The following is a 23,850-nucleotide window of genomic DNA, read 5'->3' on the forward strand; positions in this document are numbered from 1 at the left end:
CTTATTTCCAAACAATGAAACGAGGAAAGTACCCAAAATATGTGACTTGAGGGGCATTATAATACATTAATGGAGGGGTTAGCGCCCTTCCATGAAGGTTGGGACCTGTCCACCTTGCATTGAGTTCCTCTAGCTTTTTAATTTTTCAATTTACATGTTTATAAGATTATATCAATTAACATGGTTGAACTGGTTCAATCAGAACAGACGATTTTTAAAGATTGGAGTCAGCCAAGGAGTCTAGCACTTTAGAAAATTGCTCATTTTAGCTAAAAATATCTTAATTAAAAAGGGAGGGAGGAATCGTGCATAAACACCAGCAACATTCACCATTTGCAAGTGAAAACAAGCCGAGTCCCTCGACCTGATGCGTCGATTAAACTACGCAAATTTCATGCAGAAGCTTGAATCTTTTCGGTGTTCATTGTAACTAGAATATCTTACTTTATCTCGGAACAATTATATGGTCCCACAGGTTCTCTCAAGCAACTGGATATTGCCATAACTGCAGCTTCAATAGATGCATCTTCCCCCTGTTTCAACCACAGAAGAATTGTGTTTTTTGAGATTTTTCTTAGTCGTTTAGAAGGAAGATTTTAGCAAAACATTGGTCAAAAGGATCCCTCAAATAAAGCTACATAAAACATTGCACCTTCTCTTTCCAATAGAACATAGTCCCATACTTGCCCGCCAAGCGGCTCCAAAAGCTCCTAGGAATGTCTAAATCAACAGTCTCACCAACATTGAAGTTCAAGATGTTACCTGCCCCATGTGTCCAACAAAATAGCCAAACTCACTCAGAAAATTAACTATAGATGCCATCTAAACACAATTACTTTTCCCTTTGGGTATTTACATTGAATTTCTTACCAAAGGTTGGGTCTGCAACAAAGACAATAGTTCTATCATCAACTTGCCAGAAATCTCTCACTGCTAGTCCTGCCATATAAAGAAGCGTACAATGACAACTTAAAAGGCAAAAGTATTATAGCATGGGTGGAACTTTGGTTTAAATATTACCTGGTGTTTCAGGATAATTCTGAGCAAGAACCCTCAGCTTGAATCCAGTGTCCTTCTCAAGATTCTGAATTTCCTGGATAAGTCTATTCTCCTAACCACATCCCAGTATATGTTAGTAACAAAAACGTCTAGGCCCCATCATTTCAAATGATTCAATATCTGGGATTAACAGCCAAACAATAGTAAATTTCATAGTTGGAAGCAGAGCAGAATCTAACAAAGAAGGTAAAAAAATAATTTGGAACCAGAATGACAATTATAGTGACTAAGGGTAAGTAACAATAGGAAATTGAACAGCATTTAGAAAAACTAATGGTTGACTGAATATAGAACCATGATGGACACTGTCACTATTTTCTACAGTGGAGAGAAACAAAATTAAGAAAGGAAAGTACAAAGTGTGCTCCAAAAAACCACGCAGGAAGCATTATAAAGAAAATAAAAAGAACAAAACAATATAAACCAATGATTATGGATACGAATCTCCATGACAAGGTATTGACTAGAGATGTTACTTGTGCATCAAATAGACTTGTGGAAATTGCACATACATAGAGAAGAGAGAGAAAGCAGAGGAGAAAAAACACAGAGAATGAGCGAGAGACTTAAAAGCAGAACTAGTGTAATGAGAACATCAGGGTTTTGGATGACCCCTCTCCCCTACCTATAACTTTAAGTTATAATGGAAAAGTACAAAATTACCCTTGGTCTCCCAAACACCCATGGAAAAAGGATTCCACTAGAAAAATCATTCCTAGGAAACTTTAAAATGAATTCCAAATTACATAATCTAACACTCTCCTTCAAGATGAAGCGTATAAGTCAAAGAACTTCAACTTGTAGAAAATAAATCACACTATTTCCCATTTTAATCCTAAGCAAAAATATCACCCAACCATTTTCTGAATGCAATCTGGGCATCTGACTTGTCAGTGCTACGTAGCATCGACTTTGTCTACATTGTGTCTCACAGAAAATATGCTATTGAAAAAGGTTCAAAGCTATGAATGGCCTCTTAGGCTTGCATTTTTAACATAATTTCTTGGACCAACCTTCATCAATACAAATGGTTCTTGTATCATGCTTCATCAATACAAATGATTCTTGTATCATGCTTCATCAATACCAACATCCTTAGACTGTAACTCTCCCACAAGCTATGGAGTACATATCACAGGGCCCTAGCTTGAAGATAAAGGAAAAGACTTCAGTTGTTGGAGTATATGAAAAATCGAAGTTCTAGTCAGACAATGAATCCTAGTTTAATGGAAAATATATTTAAGTCTTTGGAATACTGCTTAAACTATGGTTTTTTATGTATAAAGTTATAATAAAGTAGTGTTAGTTTGAGATGATTATCAACCTCTATCATGAAATCTCTCCTCTCTTCTCTTTTCATTTTTCTCTCTCATCTTACTCGTTCTTCCCTACAGTTGGACTTTAGTGCATAATTTGGTATCCAAGCATGTTCTAAAGTCCCTAATGCTACTAGTTGAAGTGTAAAAAGTGTGAAAAACCTAGAGAGAGAGAAGAGGAAGAGAGAGAAAGAGAGGAAGAAAAGAAAAAAGGAGGCAAAGCTCTGAATGAGTTGTGTTGGGGGTTGTGCACGACCCCAATGCTATTTATTAGGTTTTAAGTCATAAATTACAGAAATTACGACAATGCCCCTCTTACATAGAAAACACTTATTTCTTTATAACTCCCATTTTACTCTGCCTATGAATATAAAAATTTGTACATAGACTAAAACAAACATGCTGAACAAGACAGTGTCATAATATTTTTTTTTAAATGATGGTGATTTTTATTAAGACAAAAGCTCAAAAGAACAATTTACAAAGGAGGGAAGCCTTCCCAAACAATGAGAGATTGCTGGGAAGTTCCGAATTTTGCCAATTTATCAGCCAAAGAGTTGGCTAATATAAAAATGAGATCCCAATTACAATCAATAGAAGATACAATGTCAACAATACTATCCGTGACGGACCAGTGGCGCCAAGGGGGGGGGAGCTGTCTCTAGGCACCAACTAATAACGGTTTTCGGGTTGCCTTCACTGATCAACTTACCATGGAGATGATCCCTGAAGATTTGGAGGGAAAACAGCAGAACACTAACTTCAGTAGTAATAGAATCGGCAATGCCCACCGGACCAGCATAAGAAAGAATAGGGTCATCATTGTGACCTCTGAACACACTGCCTGCTTTAGCCGGCCCAGGACAACCAATAGCACTACCATCAAAATTCAGCTTAATGCAATCGCAAGGGGGAAGATCCCAAGATGACCATACTTGGAGTTCTACAGGGGCCAGACATATGGGCGATCAAACTCCAATTTACCCGAAGGGAAACACCTGATAAAACGGCAAATTCCTTCCTTGTATGAAGCCAGCTTGAGATGAGACTCACGGCATGAGAAGTTGTGTAGTCCGGGGTGCAAGCAAGATAGTGTCATAATATAAATTATTCGATCATGTAAAATAACTAAAATACCCCTAGCTGATTTTCTCACACTCTTCAAGCTGGAGTATATATATCTATGAGGCCCAACTTGTCACAGAAGTTCATGAATTCACACTTCCCTAATGCCTTAAAACATCTCAAAGTTGATCAGCCGACCAAATATAAAGGGTGATCACATCTTTCTTCATCACAGCATCTCTAACAAAATGGCAATCCACCTTTATGTATTTTGTTCTCTCATAAAAAACTGGATTGTTGGCAATAAATATAGTGGACTGGTTATCACAAAACATATTCATGGCTTCATTCTGATGGAAGCCTAACTCCTTAGAAATCGATCTCACCTACATGAGCATGCTAACAACATGTGCCATAGTTTTGTATTCCGCTTCTACATTGGATCTAGCTATCACCCAAAAAGACATAGTAGCATGTAGTTGATTTTTTGTCTAGCTTTGACCCAGCATAGTCTGCATCAAAGAAAGCCTCATTTTTCAAGTAACCATTATTTTTAAAGAAAAGACCTTTCCTTGTGGCTCCCTTGAGATATCTCAAGATCCTCTGAACTGCTTCGAGATAGATCTTCCATGGGTGTTCCATAAACTGGCTTACTACACTCACTACAAAAAACATATCCAGGCACGTAACTGTGGCATATATAAGCTTCCCAACCGGTCTCCTATAAAATGTTTTATCATTCAATTCTACTCTCTGGTCATCGTGCAGTTTGAGTCCAACTTCCATCGGAGTATCTACCGGTTTAGCTCCCAATAATCCATATTTATGTAGCATATTGGTTATATTCTTTCTTTGAGATAACACGAGTCATTCTTTGCTTCTTGCAACTTCGACACCCAAAAAATATTTAAATGCCTCAAGTCTTTGGTTTGGAAGTGAGTAGCAAGCAACCTTCTTCAACTCCAAAGGCATCAATACCAAACAACATAATATCATCCACATATACAAGTAAAATTATGATCCCCGAAGGCCTTTTCATGACAAACAGCGAATGATCGCAGTGCTTCTAGAGAAGCCCATAGACATTCACTACTCGGCTAAATTTTTCAAACCAAGTACGAGGACTTTTTTTCAGGCCATAGATTGCTTTCTTGAGTTTACAAACCTTGTGCATCTCCCCCCGAGCAACATAACCTAGAGGTTGCTCCTTGTAAACTTCTTGACACAGAACGAGCGTTGTGTATGGTTGTAGTGAAGGAATATAGCGAAATAGAGGAAGAAGAAGAATAAGGAAGAGAGAAGGAAGAAGAAAGCCAGCTAGGGATCTCTTGTTGTTAGGGTTTCGCTCCCTCTTCCATCGTAATTTTTTCTCTGCTAATAATATATACATCATTTTCAAAAAAAAAAAAAAAAACCAAGTAGGGTAAAGAAAATTATCAATTCATTCAATGATCCTCAATTACGCACATAACGGATTTAAATAGTGATCCAAAACCTAAAAAATTTCAAAATGACCCAAATGCCCCTGATAGTACAAATACCCCTAAAGACCAAAATGCCCCTGAACAAATAATACAATTACTTCTAAGGACAATACAAAATATAAATAAATAACATAACAATTAATTTCTCTTAAACGCCTCACTCTCCAACCACAATGTGGTGGGACTTGTCATAGTCCCAGTGTCTCCGATTGTATAGATTCGTGTAATCGGCGACACATGAGGGATGTCCCCATCAACTCTCCCAGATTGGGAAAAACTCGAGTCTGTCGAGCATGACTCCTGCTAACTTTGGTAGTACTTGAACAAATCAAGATCCAATTGTTGTGGTTTGTCTCTGGTAATCCATGTGTAGTCAGAATCTGGTCACCTTGTCCATCGCACTAGGAAACATTGAACCGCACCACTCCTGGCAAAAACAACTTTTTCATCCAAAATAGCATCAATATGTTCTTTATGTGTTGGTGCTAGCAGGAGAGGAAGGAGGGGGGGGTGTCATGCGATGGCGTGGAGTCAAAAGGTGAGGAAAACTAATGGAGGTGTGGTCCCTATATGCCATCAAATCTTCAATGTTAAAAGTGGAGCTAATGCCCGAATTTGATGGCAAATCCATAACATAAACATTATGACCAACTCTTTTCAGCACTTTAAAAGGTCCTGCACTACGAGACTACACTTTTAGGCGGGTCCAGTAGGAAACTGCTTAGGCCTAATCCGAATCATGACATAGTCACCCACTTTAAATTGTTTATGATGTTTATGCATAACATCCCTATTAGATACAATGGTATGAGGTAGACCATATAGCTTAACGATCTCGCAAAGAAAAGTCGAGCAATTTTCAAGTCGTCACACATTTTAGTGCAAGGGGTAAAATGTGCCATATTGGAAAAACGGTCTACTACGACGTAGATGGAGTCGTGATTTCGAAAAGTACACAAGAGGCCTAAAACAAAGTATATGTTGAGGTCTTGCCAAGGATATGTAAGGACTAGTAGAGGAGAATATAGCTCATTGTTTTGTTTAGTGCGTTTGGTTAATTGGCATGTCCTACACTGTCCTACTAGCTTGGCAACATCCCTTTTCAAACTAGGCCAGTAAAACTGACACTCTACTTCTGTGATGGTCATATTGAGCCCAAAATGTCCCCCTAGTCACCCTATATGAGTTTCCCAAATTAAGAAGTCTCGTATAGACATGTGGGGAATGCATAGCTTGTTAGACTGAAATAGATAATCGTTTTGGATGTGGTAATCCTCAATGGGAGGATTTCATTCACTTGCCGTTGTAATTCTCCATGTTCAACGAGATTCATTCGATAATGTAGTAGATTTGGCAGTGTGGCTCATGGTACCAAATCTATGGCATGTTGGATGTCACGCAAAGGTGGCAGTGTATCTGGAAGCTCTTCGGGAAAGACATCCTAGAATTCTCATAATATGGACTCAACTTCAGATGGGGGTCGCTTGAGGATTTCACAATTAAACCACGGGCTACCACTACAAAAACTGCAAATTCGTGCAATGTTTCAAATCTTTGGGACTGATGAAATGCGATGTTTTCTTTTCTGAGCTTGATTGTGTTTTACCATTCGTACAACGTTTTGGTGGCAGTGGTTTAAGGTGGATGGTCTTTCCATTAAACAGGAAGGAGCAAATATTTGAATGCCCATAAATGGTAACATCTCAATCATACAACCAAGGCCTACCCAAGATAATGTGACCCACATCCATGGTAATTACATTACACCAAGTGTCTTCATTGGATTCAAGGAATTGAATGGGAACCACACCTACCCTTGACTGAAATGGATGTGTCATCAACCCATGAAACTCAATAGGGTCTGGGATGTGGAACTGTCTTTAGGCCGAGGTGGGCGACGGTGCGAGATGAAACAGCATTCATGCAACTACCGCTATCAATGATGACTTTGAAGCCCTTATCTCCATACTTGATGTAAGTGTGAAAGATAGTAGTCCGACATCAATCGTCAGACTCCTTGGGTTGAGTCAACGCACATCAAACAACATTCAGTTTGTTAACGGGAGTGTAAGCAAGCCTAACGCAATTCACGATGGTTATGTTTCCCTCACCTGTCTCATCTAGGAGATCAAAGTCGGCAGGATTAGGATCATATTCCACGTTTTCTTGGTCTTCCTGCGGATATTCCTAATCCTCAACAAGAAGACTCGAGTGCTACAATTGAACACGATGTGCCTAAATCTTCGACACTTATGACACTAAATCCTCAAATTAAATTTTGACAATTCTTTTCCTGCCCCTGATGGAGAGATGTCCAGATTGCGACGCAGTCTCTGAGGGAGAGCTCCTAAAATTGTCTTTCCTGAAACTTGAGGACTAGTGGTGAAAGACCTAAAAGGCATCGTACAGGTGTTTGACCCTCATATGGGTGTAAATTTGGAGGCTAACTCGTAATTATGTGCAAGTGTGTCAGCATCCTCCATGGTGGCGACACCCAGAAGCATCATCTCTTGTCTAAGGTCATCATTTAGGCCCTTTGGAACTTGCTTATAAATGATGACTTCATCTTCCATAACAGAACACCACATTCGGAACTCATCAAATTGAGCTATGTACTTGGCGACTGATTTATTCCCCTGCCTAAGATTGTACTACTGATCTAGAAGGGTGCTTCTATAGGAAGGGAGAAGGTATTTTGTCGAGAGCTTGAGTTTCATTTCCTGCAAGTGAGTAATGGGAGGCTCTTACCTTCTCGAGATATCCCTTTCAACGTTTTCCCAGAAAAGTTGAGCGGTACCTATCAATTTCATTTTCACAAACCTAACTTTTCTATCCTCGAATAGGTCGTACCACTCGAAAAATTGGTACATCTCACGAAGCCATGTGGAGAACACCCAGGGGCCTAAGCGACCATCGAACGTAGGGGCCTCAACCTTTCTGTGTTTCAGCATTTTGTCTTTAGGTTCCTCATGGCGAGGAATGTAGGGTGTGTGGTTCTTAGGAGGAGAAAATATATATAGGCGCGAATGGACAAGTTCCTCATCCTCAGTGTCATAACCCCTAGGTGTCCTCACTCCTACTGAACTTTTCCCTTTCGAGGTCCGAACCACTAGGGCGGTGAGCCTACCATTGATGGTCCTTAATTATTCTAGGATTTGCTTGAGTTTGTCATCCTTGATTTCTACAACAGAAAATGAAGCAACGCCTTATATGATGCGACCACTACATAATTGCATGTACCAGTGGATCCTAGCAAGTAAAGCCCAAACAAACTCAATGCACTTTAAAATTAATTATTTATTAGCTTAATTGGTGACTAGTCAAGATTCAAAACAACAAAATTGCAAATTACTAGTGCAGATGCCAGTAAATAAAGAAAGGATCAATCCTATGCAATAGCGGATAACACCGATGGGCTGGGCTCTAAAAATTAACATTAAAGATTGACCACACACGGTACTCGAATGAGTTTTTTTTGGCACAGATCTTGAGGTCAACGTCGGTTTTAGTGGGCCCTAACAATGAATAAGCTACCAGCACAAAATAGATACCTGATGCAATTTAAGACAAACAATAGAATACCAAGGGGTAGGAGCAACGTCACCTTGTAAATCAATTTGGAACTAACTGAGTCGACGTACGTAAAATAGGCAATGAACTGAAGCCAAAAACAGCAAGCAAGCTGTCTTCTTCCTTGTTATTTTTTTCGCACATGCGAGATTCACACGTGTCACTTACTCTCGCTCACATGTGTGAGAGGCTTTCTCCTTCCCAAGCTTTTGTTTAATCAGAAGCTCAATGGTTGACGATGGTGAAGGGTGTGCCGGGGGAATCTCCCAACGACGGTAGTGGCGACGAATGGCCCTCGAAGGCTCAGCTACGGCAGTGGCGGCGAACTCTTCAATGGCTGTTGCGGGGGTAATCGACTTCTACCCTGCCTAAATACCACTTCAAGTGAGAAAATAAGTATAATGATAGTATTACCCCTCTATATCAATCTACCCATTACTCTCTAATTACAAGACATAAAAAGCTCAAACTTTAATCAGTTAACTACTAAGTAACTCATAACACTTTCCTAGTCCTAGAAGGGTAAACTTATAGGAATGAAATGACAAAATGCCCATGTTATATATGATTTATTAACCCCTCAAGCTAGAGCATATATATCAAGTAGCCCCAACTTGTTACAAAAGAACACAAATTCTAGTGTTCCTAAGGCCTTGGTAACAATATCACTAAATTGATCTGCAGTTTTGACATAGAGAGTGACCACTATATCACTCATGACAACATCTCGAATTAAATGGCAATCAACCTCAACATGCTTGGAACATAGGGTTACTAGCAACAAAGTTGGCAGCTTTATTGTCACAAAGGATCACCATAGAGTCCTTTCTGATGAACCCAAACTCAGTTAAAACATATCGTTCCCATATAATTCCATTGATTGTGTGAGTCATTGCCCTGTATTCTACTTCTACACTAACTAAGCAACCATGTTTTGTTTCTTGCTCTTCAAACTAAAGAGATTTCCTCCAACAAACATACAATACCCGGTGGTTAATTTCATGTCCAACCTATATCTAGTATAGTCAACATTAGAATACCCACAATCTCCAAAAGACCATGAGGTTCATGTAGAAGCCTTTCCCTAACGCCCCTTTGAGATACTTCAAAATTCTTTGTGCCCCCTCCAGATGAATCTTCTATGAGTTTCTATAAATTCCTCACCACATTAATAGCAAACGAGATGTTCAGCCAAGTTATAATTGCACAGGTCAATTTGCCCACAAGTCTTCTATACATGGTCCTATCCTTTTAAGTATTGGGCTAGTGTCTTCGAGAAGGTTATGATTCACCTCCATAGGTGTTTCACCAAGTTTTGCTACCAAGAAACCATATCTTTTGCACCATGTATGTGACATACTTTCTGTGTGTCAACACAATTCTTGTTTACTTCTCACTACCTCAATACCAAACAAATACTTTGCGACCCCAAGTCCTTTATTTGAAAGCGTCTCCAAAGATGTTACTTCACTTCTTCAATCCCCTTTAGATCAGACAGCACTATGTAATCAATATACACCATCAATACCACCACACTAGTTGGCCTTTTCATAACAAACAATGAATGGTTACAATGACTTCATATAAATACAAAAGACAACCACTTTATTGAACTTGTCAAACCATGCCCTAGGACTTTGTTTATGGTCATAAATAGGCTTCTTGAATTTATACACTTTCTAGGCCTCCCCTTGAGCAACATACCCAAGAGGTTGTTGTATGTAAACCTCTTTCTTTCTTTTTTTATGAAGGATGTAAAAACTTGTAAACCTCTTATTCTAAATCATCATATAAGAATGACCTTTTAATATCCAAATAAAAGAGGGGCCAGCCTTTGTTCACTATCACAAAAATCAAGATGAACTAAGCTCAACCTTGCTATATGAGAAAAAATTTCAAAGACATCTAAACCATAGATTCGGGTGTAACCATTAGCCTAGTCGTGCTTTACATCACTCGAAAGACCCACCAGCCTTGTACTTCACAGGATAAACCCAGCGATAGGCCATAATGGCAACATCTAGTGGTGGGTCACACAATGTCCAAGAGCCCCTTTCAACTAAGGCATCCATCTCCTCATCCATAGCTTCCTTCTACCCAAGAGGAGACACTCCCTCCTATACGGAACAAGGAATAGCACAAGAGAATAATGATAAAGCAAAAGTCTTAGAGGAACCAAACAAAGAGAAAAAAGAAACAAAATTAGAGAGAGAATGTTGATTACATGTATGGACACTTTTACAAAAGCAATGGAAAGATCCAAATTACTTACCTCAGAAGCCACAGGCCAAAAGGGAACTAGGAGGGAGAGAGAAGGATTCTTTGAAAGACATCTTGTGTGGTTTTCTGCACTGATAAATCGGCAAGGGAAAGCCAATCTCCAGTAGATTATCTACACTGCAAAGGCAGATCTAAAGATATGATTTCATAAGATTATGAGAGTGTGAACTGTGTCCAAAACTTTCTCAAGCAGACCAGGCTTCCTCCAAGGTGATGGGGCTGAGTAAGATAGTGCAAGTCAAATAAATACCTTTTAAAAAATGCTGAACATATGGGAGAGTAGAGGTCGACCAAACCGAGGATCAGGCTTGGTGGTACTCGACACTACCATCGAAAAAATGCATATTTGAAAGAAGAGGCAGTATATATAACTGACAAATCAAACTTCTAAACTGTTTGCAGGGGAAATTTGGTCATTTTCTCTTGTGGGTAATTTTAGGTATTGTGCCTCATTCTCTTAGGGTGTTTAACTCTTCCTTCTTCTCTTCTCAGTTTCTCCCTCTATCTCTGCTAGAAACTTGTTATTCTTCAATATTTCATCATACTTTCCACTTGCAGATGTTTTTATAAAGGCCTTAACATCAGCTATGTTGTCATCTGTCTTTGGCAAGATGGACACCTCTGATGCATATGGGCCAGATTTAGGGGAAATATTGAAGTATACTAAAGAGAACTGCTTGAGTAAAAGACAAATTAGAGTTAAAAAAATGGAAATATTATTTATAGTTTTATGTTTTGATTCATTTACTGTTATATATATTTATTTATTTTAAATGATGCTGCATTTACTGTTATATTACTCGTACTAGTATTCATGTAATGAAATAAATAAATAAACTATGAGGGAATGGGAAGGATATACCCCCATCACCCTCTTCCTATCCTTTCTCAACTTTCTCCCAAATTCCTAATTTTACTCTAATTATTGAAGCCTAACATAACCTCTAAAATTGAGTTTCCTATTAAAACTTGGCCATAGTTCCATCACAATAATAGAACTTTCCAGTAACTAAACTTTTTAACTACTAAAATTTTTTTACTTCAGAACTAAAAAAAATTATGGGAGAAATTCCAGCAGCTAGGTAGAAAAAGAAACTACTAATCAGAAATTACTAACTTCAGACTTTCTAAGTGATAGATGTCATATTCTGACATGAGAACTAGGTTAATTATAATAGAATAACCTTTATAATTGTGTTATAGGTGGTTACTTATCGGTTTTCAAATGAAATGAGCATTTATTGAATTTGGCATTAATCACTGTCGATATTGCATATTTCTCTCTCCTGAATTATATTTCATTATTTTTTAGTATTATTTCTTCCTGAAATGCTTTTTATAGATTCAATTATGGAATTTCAGGAGAATTTGGGTGGAAAAGAAGATATTTACCAAAATGCCCTTAGTGAAATGGAGGTAATTTCTAGGGCAAATCGTTTTAAAATAAGAAAAATCATATTTAAAGGAAAAGGAAGCGTCGAACGAAGGGGGGAAGGAGCGTGAATAGAAACCGAAATGGAGACCAAAACAGAGGTTTTTTGACCGGAAATAGGGGAGGACCCGAGAGGAGTTCCCCACCGTCGTTCGCCGGGCCAATATCTTCCGCCGCGCCACCGTCATCCACCGCCGTCCACTGCCGTCCAGCAACCGAGAACAAACCCGAGGAGAGCTCGAGAGAGTCTCCGTCGAGGTGAGTTCGACAGTCGTCGCTCGCTAGACCGAGAAGTGATCCGAGAGGGCTTCTCCGGTGCAACTTCCGCTTTCCGACCATCCTCCGGCGTCGGTTACGTATTTCCGACCATTCCCGGAGCTATTCCGACTCCAACCGAGACTCGAGAGAGCCGGTTAGAGAACGTCAGCTCTGTTTCGCTCTTCGCCGGACGTTACCTCCGTCCGTCGGCTTCTAACCGTCGTCGCCGGCGTCGTCTCTACCTCCGGCCACTCACTCTTGCCAACCTAAAGCCATTGATTTCTGGAAATTGCAGCACCCGTGAGAACGAGTTGCTGCCCGAGCGAGAGGAGGAAGAAGGGGAGTAATTCGTCATTATTGAATTTAATTTTTCATATAGTTTGAACTTAGGTTTGAATGTTAATTGAATCTGATTTGATAATTAAGGTTTATTTAAGATTTGTTTTCTTGATATTTGATTAAATTAGCTAATTAGGGTAAGATTATAATTGAGGTTGGATTTTGGTATTTTAATCCGATTTCTGTCTTTAACTCTAGGCGCCCGAGAGGGGCTAGACGCAAGGATTGAGAATCCGGATTCGTGGTTACGTGGCGCTCGAGAGAGGCACAAATCACGGTAAAATCCAGAGTTGACGTTTCCTGTTGTGCAAGTAGTTAATTAAATTATTGCTTGATAATTTAGGAAGTAGTTAATTAAATTATTGCTTGATAATTTAGGATATAATTAGTGTTTAGTTCAGATTAATTCATCATATTTGGTTAGGCTAGTTGACTGAAGAATACACAAAATTCAATCCTCCCTGTGGATATGACCCTCGCTTACTGCTAGATTACATGAACGATTCGTACACTTCCGAGGTATAAAAGTCGATGTAACTAAAATTACACATCACTAAGCTACTAAATATTAAAAAAAAAAACTATCCTGACAGACTAAGCAACTACTAAAAGTGGATTGATTTCCTAGAATCCAAAAAGGTACTAATTTGAACACACACCCCCCTTCCCCCCCCCCCCCCCCCCCCCTTTCTTTCCTCAAGTGTGGTCATTGTGTGAAAGGGATTGTTTCATTTTTCTCCATATTCTTCAGCTAATTTTGCCACATTTGACATCTCTACTACAGCAAATAACATTCAAGCTTAATTCCACATTTAGAAACAGATAAAGGAATTATGATACAAAGCCAAAAATCAGAAAAGCAAATAGTCACACACCTGGCCTGTGGAAAGGAAGCCAGCGATATCAATAACCGGGGTGGACTCCTTCGGGAGCAATTCTGGTTTGTTAACCCCAACTTTTGCATCTGCATATTGAAGCCCTAAAAATTGAAAGAACACTAACATAAACCACCAACTCAACAAGAAATCTTTACAACACAAACACAAACAGCACTTAGAAAGTTTATAAATAAACAGATGTTATCTCCTCCACTGGTAGGTCATCCATCTAATGAGATAGCTCACAGGATCCATGATCAGATGGCAACCCTGCATAACACCAAAAGGCACTAGGCTAGATGGCATGAGCCAAAAGCCATGTTCTAGACAAGACATAATAGCAATTTTTTTAGGGCATAACTTATTTTCCAATGTCCCTGATAGTATTATGTAACCTTAGGGATTTACAAGGGTGTCTTTGTAGTTAAGCTAAATAAAGTAAGTTTTATCATTTAAAAACCTATAATAAGGCTAGCACTACATCTTTTCAGTAAAAAAGGAAAAACATTAGGGTCGCACTAGCATGGCTGCATCACCAAAGGAGTGAGTAGCAGGAATAAGTAAGGATTAGCATATTTATTTATTTTTAAATGATGCTGATTTTTATTAAGACAAAAGCTCAAAGAGCTAATTACAAAGGAGGGAATCCTTCCCATACAATGAGAGATTGTTGGGAAGTTCCGAATTTAGCCAATTTATCAACCAGAGAGTTGGCTGATCTAGGAATGAGATTCCAATTACAATACAAAGAAGATACAATGTCAACAATACTATCAGTGATGGGCCAATGGCGCCAAGGGGGGAGGCTGTCTTTGGAACACCAACTAATAACCGTCTTCGAGTCGCCTTCAATGATTAACTTGCCATGGAGACGATCTCTGAAGATTTGGAGGCCAAACAGCAAAGCACTAACTTCAGCAATATTAGAATCGGCAATACCCACCGAACCCGCATAAGAAAGAATGGGGCCTCCATTGTGACCTCTAAATATACCACCTGCTCCTGCTGGTCCAGGACATCCAATAGCACTACCATCAAAATTCAGCTTTATGCAGTCACTGGGGGGAGGATCCCAGATAACCATTCTAGGAGCTCTGCTAGGGCCAGACATGTGAGTAATCAAATTTCAATTTTCCCGAAGGGAAACCCCTGAAAGAGTGGCAAAATCCTTCTTTGTATTAAGCCAACTCGAGATGAGGCCGACGGCATGAGAAGCCGTGTTGTCTGGGGTACTAGCTTTGGAGTTGAATCTTCGGTTGTTCCGCTCAAGCCAAATGCACCATGGAACATGAGCAAGACAGGCTGAAAGAATTAACTTGCCCAGCCGAAGAAGGAGCATCCCTCGAACCATCTCAAAGGTGCCAAAGAGGTCCTGATGTAGCCCCAGTTGGAGTCCGATTTCCTGAAATATCTTCATCCAAACTTACCACGAAAATCCACAGTGTAAGAGGACATGCTGGACTGTCTCTTCACACTCACCGCATAGGGGACAAGAAAGATCGGGGGCAGTGAAGCCTCTTCTGTGAAGGTTGTTTGAAGTAAGAATTTGTTCTCTGATAGTTGACCACACGAAGAACTTGATTTTCCTTGGCATTGAGAGTTTCCAAGCCAGATTTGCCTTGTGCTCATGAGGACTATAGTCTTGCTTTCTGATATGAGAGTAAGTCGAAGTGATAGTGAATCGACCATTATTACTGGGCTTCCAAATCATTTTATCAATTGAGTGTTCTCAAAGAATAGTACTACTAAGTTTAGTAAGGAGAGAACAAAAAGCCAATGATTCCTCATCATTTAATCCCCGACGAAATTGAAGACTCCACGAGTGATCACTCCATGAATCAGCCACAGAGCAAGAGAGGTTGTTTGTCACCCTATGCAGCCCCAGAAAGTCTTCTGAGAGAGATCGGGGGCCACACCATTCGTCCGACCAGAAGAGAAGGGTCCTTCCGTTGCCCGTGTGATATGCAGTAGCATCTCTAAATACTGGAAGGAGCTTGAAAACTGATTTCCATATCAGGGATAGGAGGCAAGCAGCACCACCCTCCCTCCACCATGCACCCAAAAACTGAAGGTAAAATTTCACCATATTCTTCCATAAACGGTTGTGCTTGTTGTTAAAATTCCAAATCCATTTGAGCATAAGAGTTTTGTTCATTTCTTTTGTAGGCCAAATGGCCAAACCTCCCCTATTATGGGGCATGCAAATATCCTTCCAACTGACCAGATGGTATCTAAAGGTATCTTCTGAACCCCTCCACAGAAATCGTCAACAGATGGCATCAATTTTGGAGCAGACGGAGGTTGGACAGTGCATGAGTGATAACAGATAATTTGGAAGCCCCGCCAGACAAGACTTGCGGAGAGTGAGACGCCCCGCTGTTGATAAGAGTACCCCTCCAAGTGGCTAGCCTCTTTTCAAATTTCTCAATGAGGGGGGCCCATAGTGAAGCCAAAGGCCGAGAATCAAAAAGTGGGAGCCCAAGATACGTAGCTGGCATATTTCCCACAGAGCATCCAAGATAGTCTGCCATATTCCGAAGTTCAACTGGATCAATATGATAGCCAAGGAGAGTGGTTTTTCCCCAGTTTATGCTCTGACCAGAAGCCAATTCAAATAATCCAACTATGGCACGTAATTTTCTGATCTGATCCATAGTACCAACCCCGAAGCAAATAGTATCATCTGCAAACTGGAAAATCGGAATATCGAAAGTTGTGCAGTCCGTTGTGGGCAGGAGCCATCCCATGTTCTTAGCCAAGTAGATCAAGGAGGATAGGTATTTTGCTACCATATTGAAGAGTAGGGGGGAGAGGGGGTCTCCCTGTCTGATTACTCAGGTTCCCTTAAAATACCCTTAGCATATTTTGGAGATAATTAAAGCATTTTTTGGGAATATCTTGAGGGGAAACTATCAGACACCCACCCTACAGCAAACCCAGTTTTCTCTATAAATACAAGGCCATCCAAGTAAAGACTCAATTTTTTTTAGCCCCAAACAAATTGTTTCTCTGTGTTACTTTGTTTCCCATGTTCTTGTACTAGTTTTCCTTCTCCTCAATCCTTCTCTTTTGATTCTCAACTTCGATGCCAAATAGTGCTGCCTGGCACAAAGGAACTAGATTCATTGCCCTAGGTTTGTACCAATTTGGTCACAGACCAACGGTTCAAGGGCTGACACTAAAAAGGAGGGAGAGCAAGTGCAAAGAATTTTTTTTTCTCTTTTATTTGGGGATTTGTAAATTAGGAAGCCAAACTGAGCATCTCTCTCCATTGTTTCAACTGAAGAAAACAATTTCTCACCCCGAGAAGACTGAAGACCCAATCTATGTCCCACTCAAGAAAAGATTTTTGTCGAACGCAACAAACAGTTTGTCAAAGTCATTTGTCTATAGAAAAAATTATCATAAAAAACAACAACAGCCTAACTACACAACCCTCTCCATTGTTTCTATTATGTACCTCTTTCACATGCATTAGGTGCTGGGTTAAATTTGGTGAACCAACATGGGCCAATTCGTCTATTCATGACAGCAGTGAAACCCCAACTGAGGTGGTGAATACTGTTACACCAGGGGCTCCAAATAAGATGCACCAGTTACTTCAGCAACAGCAGCAGATTGTGCGACATATGGCTCTACTTTCAGTTGCCTCCTCTTCAACATCTATGGCTCAGACTTCTGCTCCTACAACCACTCTAGCAAGCTCAGGTATAGCTGCCCTTCATGTGCGTCCGTCATCTACCTAGGATCTTGACTTAAGGGCTACCATTCATATGTCAAGGATAATGCCTTTGTTTTCTGATATCAAAAAGTCTTTGACAGGGCTCATCTCTACTTGGATCCGCACTCAGAAAGAATTCACTTGCCTCTCTTGTGCCCCGACCCACACCAATTAGAAGATTATTGCTCAAATGTCCATCCCCTCTACCGCCTGCCGAATTGTTGTTTGGGCGCCTCCTCCCACCGGATATTATAAGTTGAAATTTGATGGCAATACCTTTGGGAACCCGGGTTTGGCTGGTTTTGGCGAGGTGATTTTTTATCTAAGAGGCATTGCCATACTCTCTTACTCTAGCCCTCTCGGTATTGCTGAGCTCTCTGGTCTCCTTCACGGCTTGCATATTTTTCAGACCGCTTTAGTGGTCCTCTTATCATGGAGAGAGACTCCAAGGTCGTCATCGAATAGTGCTCCACCTCATCCTTCCCCCCATGGCATCACTGGCAGACTTTTCTTGATATTTTGGACATTGTTTCCACCATTTTTTGTACTTGGTCTCATTTACTTAGATCAACCAATTCCGCAACTGATTTTTGTGCTAAATTTGCCTCCCCCCCCCCCCCTCCCCTCTTCAATCTCTTGTTGTTAAGGGAGGTCCCCCTTGATGTATCCTCCTCTTTGAAATAAAATTATCAACATTTCAAAAAAAAAGTCTTTGACTGTAAAGCATGTTAATCTAGCTGATGGGTTTATTTCTTATGTTCAGAGAGTTGGTACTGTCACTCCTATTGTCTTTCTTATCTTCTCAATCTGCTTTACTTGTCCCTAAATTTCCTTTGAATCTGTTGTCTGTTAGTCAACTAACCTAGCCAATGCATTGTTCTTTGTCCTTCTATCCTACTCATTTTGTGTTTCAGGATCTCGCAACGAAGAAGATGGGCGCTTCCTTTATTGCTCTCATACCCAAGAAGGTGAACGTGGATAGCCTAAGGATTATTGCCCTATCAGCTTAGTCTCCAACTCTAATAAGATAATTACCAATCCTCTTGCCCACCGGCTCAAGGTGGCCTTGCCATTGGTCGTTCACCGGGGACAAAGTGTTTTTGTTAAGGGGAGAAATATCCTTCATTCTGTTATGGCTGCTCACGAGCTTCTAGCTTTTTTTAAGAGATCCAAGTTACCACATTTTGCCCTAAAGTTTGACCTCGAAAAAGGCTTTCGGCAGAGTTAATTGGACTCTTATAGCTGATTTGCTTGGGATCGTGGGCTTTGGGCAGAGATGGAGATTCTAGATTAAAAGTTGTATATCTTCAGCTTCTTACTCCCTCATCCTAAATGGCATCGCTTGTTGATTTTTCAAAGGCTCAAAAGAGGCATTCATCAGGGGGCTCCTCTCTCACCTATGCTCTTCAACATCGTGGCCAAGTATTTTTCCTCCATAGTGTATGCGGCCAAGGATGCTGGCCGGATTAGACCTATTGCTACCAAACCAGAGTTTGATATTCGCCTTCTCTAGTTCACGGATGATACTCTCTATTTTGAAGAGGGTACACTGCAACAGATCGATAAGATCAAGGCTTTACTGGGGTTATTTGAACTGTCTTCGGGACAAGGAGAATCAATTGGAGAAAAACCACTCTAATGGGATATCACATTAACACTGAAGACCTTCGTGCTATGGCAGATTATTTGGGGTGCACATTGACCTCACCCCCCCCCCCCCTCTACTTACCTTGGTCTACCTCTCTTTGATTATCGGCTACAAAAATAGTTTTTGGCTCCCCTGATTGAGAAGATCGAACAGCACCTTGCAACATGGAGGGGCAGCTCCTTTCTAATGCTAGTTGCCTCATCCTACACAACTCTTGCATTGCAGGACTTCCAAATTACCATTTATCACTCATGTCATGTCCTACCTCCATCTATCGACGTATAGAAGCTATTAAAAAGTGGTTTATCTAGAGGGGATGTTGGGATACATTTAAGTACCACCTCGTGAATTGGGCTGATGTTTGCATGCCGAAGACTATGGGTGGACTAGGCGTTCAACTTAGGAAGAACATGAATACGGCACTTCAAGTAAAATTGGAAATTCAATTATTCTCAGACCAGCATTTGGAAGCCCATGGTTGCTGAGAAGCTGAGGCTGAGTGGCTTTCTAGAGGAAGGCGTAGTCGGCTCTTGCCCCTTTGGAGGTCCTTATTTCTCCTCCTCCCTTCTTTTCAATCCGCAGTCAGACTCTTTATTGGTAATGGCCAGCGTGTTCTATTCTGGAATGATAGATGGGCAGGGAGCGAGCCGTTATGTGATCACTTCAGCACCTTATTGCAAGTCGGTCCAAGCAATAGCGACATCATGAGGGGTTGTCGGTCTGACCATTGATGAGTCTGTAGGCCAAAGTAACTGAGAAAAGACCGCTCCAAAATTTTGGTCCTGATTGTTAAGCCAAATTCTGATTGGCTAGAGACCAACAAGGAGTCTTGTAACTAGTTGGGCTTCATCGTCAGCCAATCCCTGTCAGAAGTTGAGATTCCAGCAAGCATTGGAAGCCCATGAATCAACAACCGAGGTGTTCTTCCTTGTACTGATTTGAAGTAGTAGCGCATAGTCATTGCAAAGGGGGCCAATGTCACTCCAATCAAACCAGAAACTTAAGGACGAGCCACACCCAGCATAAAATCTAATTCCATGCTCAAAAGTGTGGAGGAGAGGGAAGAAAGATCGCCAAAAGGGAGAGAGCCTCTGCCATCTACTACCAGAAATCCACCAGGTTTCGGTCCAATTTAGCTTGGCTGCTAGCATCGGTCTTTTGGGGAATAGTTGAACTTCCAAAACCACTAGAGGATGAAAGCCTGGTTCATGTCCTTCGTAAGCCAAATACTCCAACCACGTTGCTCCCTTGGTCAGCAAACCTCAGTCCAGCTGACTAGATGATATTTGAATGCATCATTTGATCCTTTCCAGAGGAAACGTCCTTGAGAGCCTCAATTTGGTGACAAACAGTTGGGCAGTGAAGAAAGGAGAGATAATAGTTGGGGATCCTGGCAATAGAGGATTTCAAGAGGGTGAGTCTTCCAGCCTTTGATAGAAGACACCCTCTCCTAGTGGTCAGATGGCTCTCGTGTTTTTCAACAGCAAGGCTCCAGAGCTGCTTGTGGGGATGGCAATCAAGTAGTAGAACACCGAGATGAGTAACAGGCAATGTCCTAATCTTGCAACCCAAGTAGGAGGCCATAACTTCCAGGACCCTTTCCTCAATGTGTTAGCCGATGATTGAGGTATTTTTCCAATTAACTTTCTGACCAGATGTTCTTTCGAAGAGACCAAGGAGAGCTTTCTGACTTTAACTTATATGAGGTTATTTTTTCACTGACAACAATCATGAACATTCACACTTCAGACTCCATGGGCTATTTTAACAAGATCATTCTAATCACAGCAGTATATCTCACCAACCACTTTGGACAAAAGTTCTGAAGCAAATAAGACATATTATTCACAGATGACTTGTATTGATAGCTCATACAAATTTGTCACTAAAGTTTCTCTTTTCTTATTCATTTTATTTTCAACCTCAGGAATCTTCTGCTTCTTCTGTTTCGGATCTTCTAATCCCTGGTTAATAAACCTGATTTTCTTACTTTTCTTTAGCATCCAATAGACCTTGCTTCTGCCTTTAGAAAAAAAAATGAATGCCAAGAAAAATACTTTTAACTTTTTTACCTTCTGAGGTGTAAGTGTACGAGAACTAGAAAGCCTCTCAATAATCTACCACATGCCGACGTGATTCGCAAATTCTATGGCTCTGGACATCCCATAGGCACACTGGCAGCGGAAAGCATCTAAGACGCCCACTTAGCAAACAATGAAGAAAAGTGTAAATTTGACAGCGGTTGCTATCGAACAACATGGAAGACTCACTCTACAATCAACTAGACCACACTGTCTCCAAGATTACCATCACCCAGAAGAAGCTCATGTTGAAAGAAAGGTATATGCTGCTTTAGCTAAATTGGGCATTAAAACAGTTTTCCAATAAAGAATTTTCCACGAATACACTCCGAAGTAAAGACAGCATGAAAAAGAAAGACTTACATAAAATGAGGTGAATGCTATTGACAACGATAATACGCAAGCAAATGGAAGATAGATTCAAGTAAATAAACTCACCATTGAAAAAAAATCCAAGAACAAGTGCGCTGGAGACCGCAAATTTAAGCGGTTTCTTCCCAAACTCTAGTATCGACTTCGTCAGACTCTTTGAAGAAACATGAGGTGTTTTCGCTTCGGCATGGATGTCGCAATCCCATTTCACGAAATGGGCCCTAAATGAACGAAGAGACGATTCTGAAAGACAGGAAAGTGGTTGCAACACTCTAGTGCAGCAAGTGGCCATCATTCTGAAGTCCAGAGAGTCGGAGACCTGCAAAGTCGGAAGAGCCTTTGTCCAATCGTATCGCCTCTGAATGGGTTTATCGGGTTGATCGAAAGCATCTTGATTGGACCAATTAGGTAATTCACCCGTACGGCTAGGTCGATCTGTTCGCCTCTCCAGTTTTTTTATGCTCTCCCCCCCTTCCCCTTACCCTCTCTTTCTTCTAGCTGTCCGTGGCTCTTTCTATCCTATACTATAATAAAAAATAAAAAATAAAATTTCTGTACATTCCATTAATTAACACAAAAGAATATTTTTGCTATGTAAAACACTTCACTTCCGGGTAATCTACTTTCATTATGCACTAAACCCCTTTTAAATTCCTTGAGCCTGGTGAAAGTGAAAATAGAAATAGAAAAGACATAATGCACTAAACCCCTTTTAAATTCCTTGAGCATGGTGAAAGTGAAAATAGAAATAGAAAAGAATAAAAAGAATAAAAAGAGAAAAAAGAAAAGAAGATGATTTTTTCTTGTTTAGATTCTCATGAAAAATGAGAGAGAAAACGAAAGAGAAATATGGTTTCTCTTGTTTGGATGCACATATAGAATGGAAAAGAAAAAATTATTAATATTTAAAAAATTAAATGATTAAAATCAATTTTGAACTAAAATACCTATAAGTATTAAAATATTATCAAAATTATTAATAGAGTTTTATTTGTTAATTAAAATAAATATTAACAACAATCTTTTATTTGTAAATTTTATCATAAATAAACATGTTATTTCTTAATAATTTTGTGAATTTGAAATTTTTTGAGACAATACTTGCATTTTTTTATAGTATAAAAATATAAAATATTTAAGAAAATAATAGTATAAATTATAGCTATTTTTAAAATAATATTTCTAAATAAATTTTAAAGTCTCTAATGATAACAATGCCTCAATCTAACCTAAGAAAATAATTAGGGAACATCAAAATGAACGTGGCATGACCCACCTTTTCAAAACTTTGAACAGGAGAGTTCAATTTCGGTTTGGACTCCAGTCATCACCTCATCCAATCCAATTCCTAGATTATTTTCTACCATAATTTTCTATTTGCTTAGTATTGCTTTCATTTTTTTAATCATTGTTAAGGAACAATAATCGACATACATATAAATATTAAAATCACAATGAAATATGGATCTTGGTGGATTTGTGCATAGTTTGTTTTAATCCTTTTAAGCGCAATTTTATGAGTGCCTAGGTGTTTTCGATTCAAATTCCCTATTTTTTCTTCTCTCCCTTTTTTTGTCATACTAAAAAAGATAGTGAAATTAAACACATAGAGTACAACAAAAAGTGGTTCAAATGTCATATCATAAAAATGTTCAAATAGTTACAAAGTTATGTGTACAAGTAAAAAACCATACATACAAGTATATCAAATATACACATGTACATTGGAAGTAAAAAAAAAAAGTAGACAGATGGATCTAAGGTCAACTAAGCTAGAGGTGGAAGTCAGCTGAGGATGGTGTCAAACTGTTGCTTGATCCTTTGCAATTGTGCCTTCACCTCGTCAAGGTTAGACATAATTGCTACTGAGTAGCCTGAACATCTGTTGCGTCTTCGAGAGTGGAGAGCCAATAAGTGACGATGAAGCACCTTCTTCCATTCTTTTCCTCTTCACAAACTCGTACTGATCCACAAAAGGTCTTGACTAAGCTTGTCTCTGGAAGCGACAAGTTGTGGGGCTGATTCATTGGGTATCTTCTCTTTTTGGATCCATTGTCCATGCCATTCTCTAAACCCAAATTTTCCAACCTTGATTTCTCTGATGGACATCTTCCTTGTTATGTCCATAGATACCTCATCTGAGAGGTCTACACCACTGTGGAGAAGGATGGCAGTGATTTTTTGTGCACAAATAAATAATAAAAATAAGATTAAAAGTAAAAAGTAGGTGATAAATAATTAATTAAGTTCTTTTTGGTTTATTTTTAATTTTTTTATTGAAGCAATAGGAAACTTATCATTCAATCTTTTTTAATACTTCTTAAAGATGAGAAGAATCAAGAAGAAT

At 39.7% G+C, this 23,850-nt stretch overlaps 1 protein-coding gene across 1 annotated transcript; it reads right to left on the reverse strand.

Annotated features, from left to right (window-relative positions):
* Window positions 1-332: 332 nt before the first annotated feature.
* LOC137944381 (thylakoid lumenal 15.0 kDa protein 2, chloroplastic) lies at window positions 333-21,975 on the reverse strand. Its single transcript, XM_068790050.1, has 6 exons — window positions 21,570-21,975; window positions 13,679-13,782; window positions 1,021-1,111; window positions 871-939; window positions 653-762; window positions 333-533 (listed from the first exon to the last, which is right to left on the reverse strand). Exons 1-6 carry the CDS (start codon window positions 21,796-21,798, stop codon window positions 441-443), a joined length of 696 nt encoding a protein of 231 aa, XP_068646151.1. The 5' UTR covers window positions 21,799-21,975; the 3' UTR covers window positions 333-440.
* Window positions 21,976-23,850: the final 1,875 nt, after the last annotated feature.

The sequence above is a fragment of the Aristolochia californica genome, unplaced genomic scaffold (assembly GCF_029961685.1).
Source record: "Aristolochia californica isolate CCGP_79_NKW_82.1479 unplaced genomic scaffold, dmAriCali1.0.hap1 SCAF_11, whole genome shotgun sequence".
NCBI classification, from domain to species: Eukaryota; Viridiplantae; Streptophyta; class Magnoliopsida; order Piperales; family Aristolochiaceae; genus Aristolochia; species Aristolochia californica.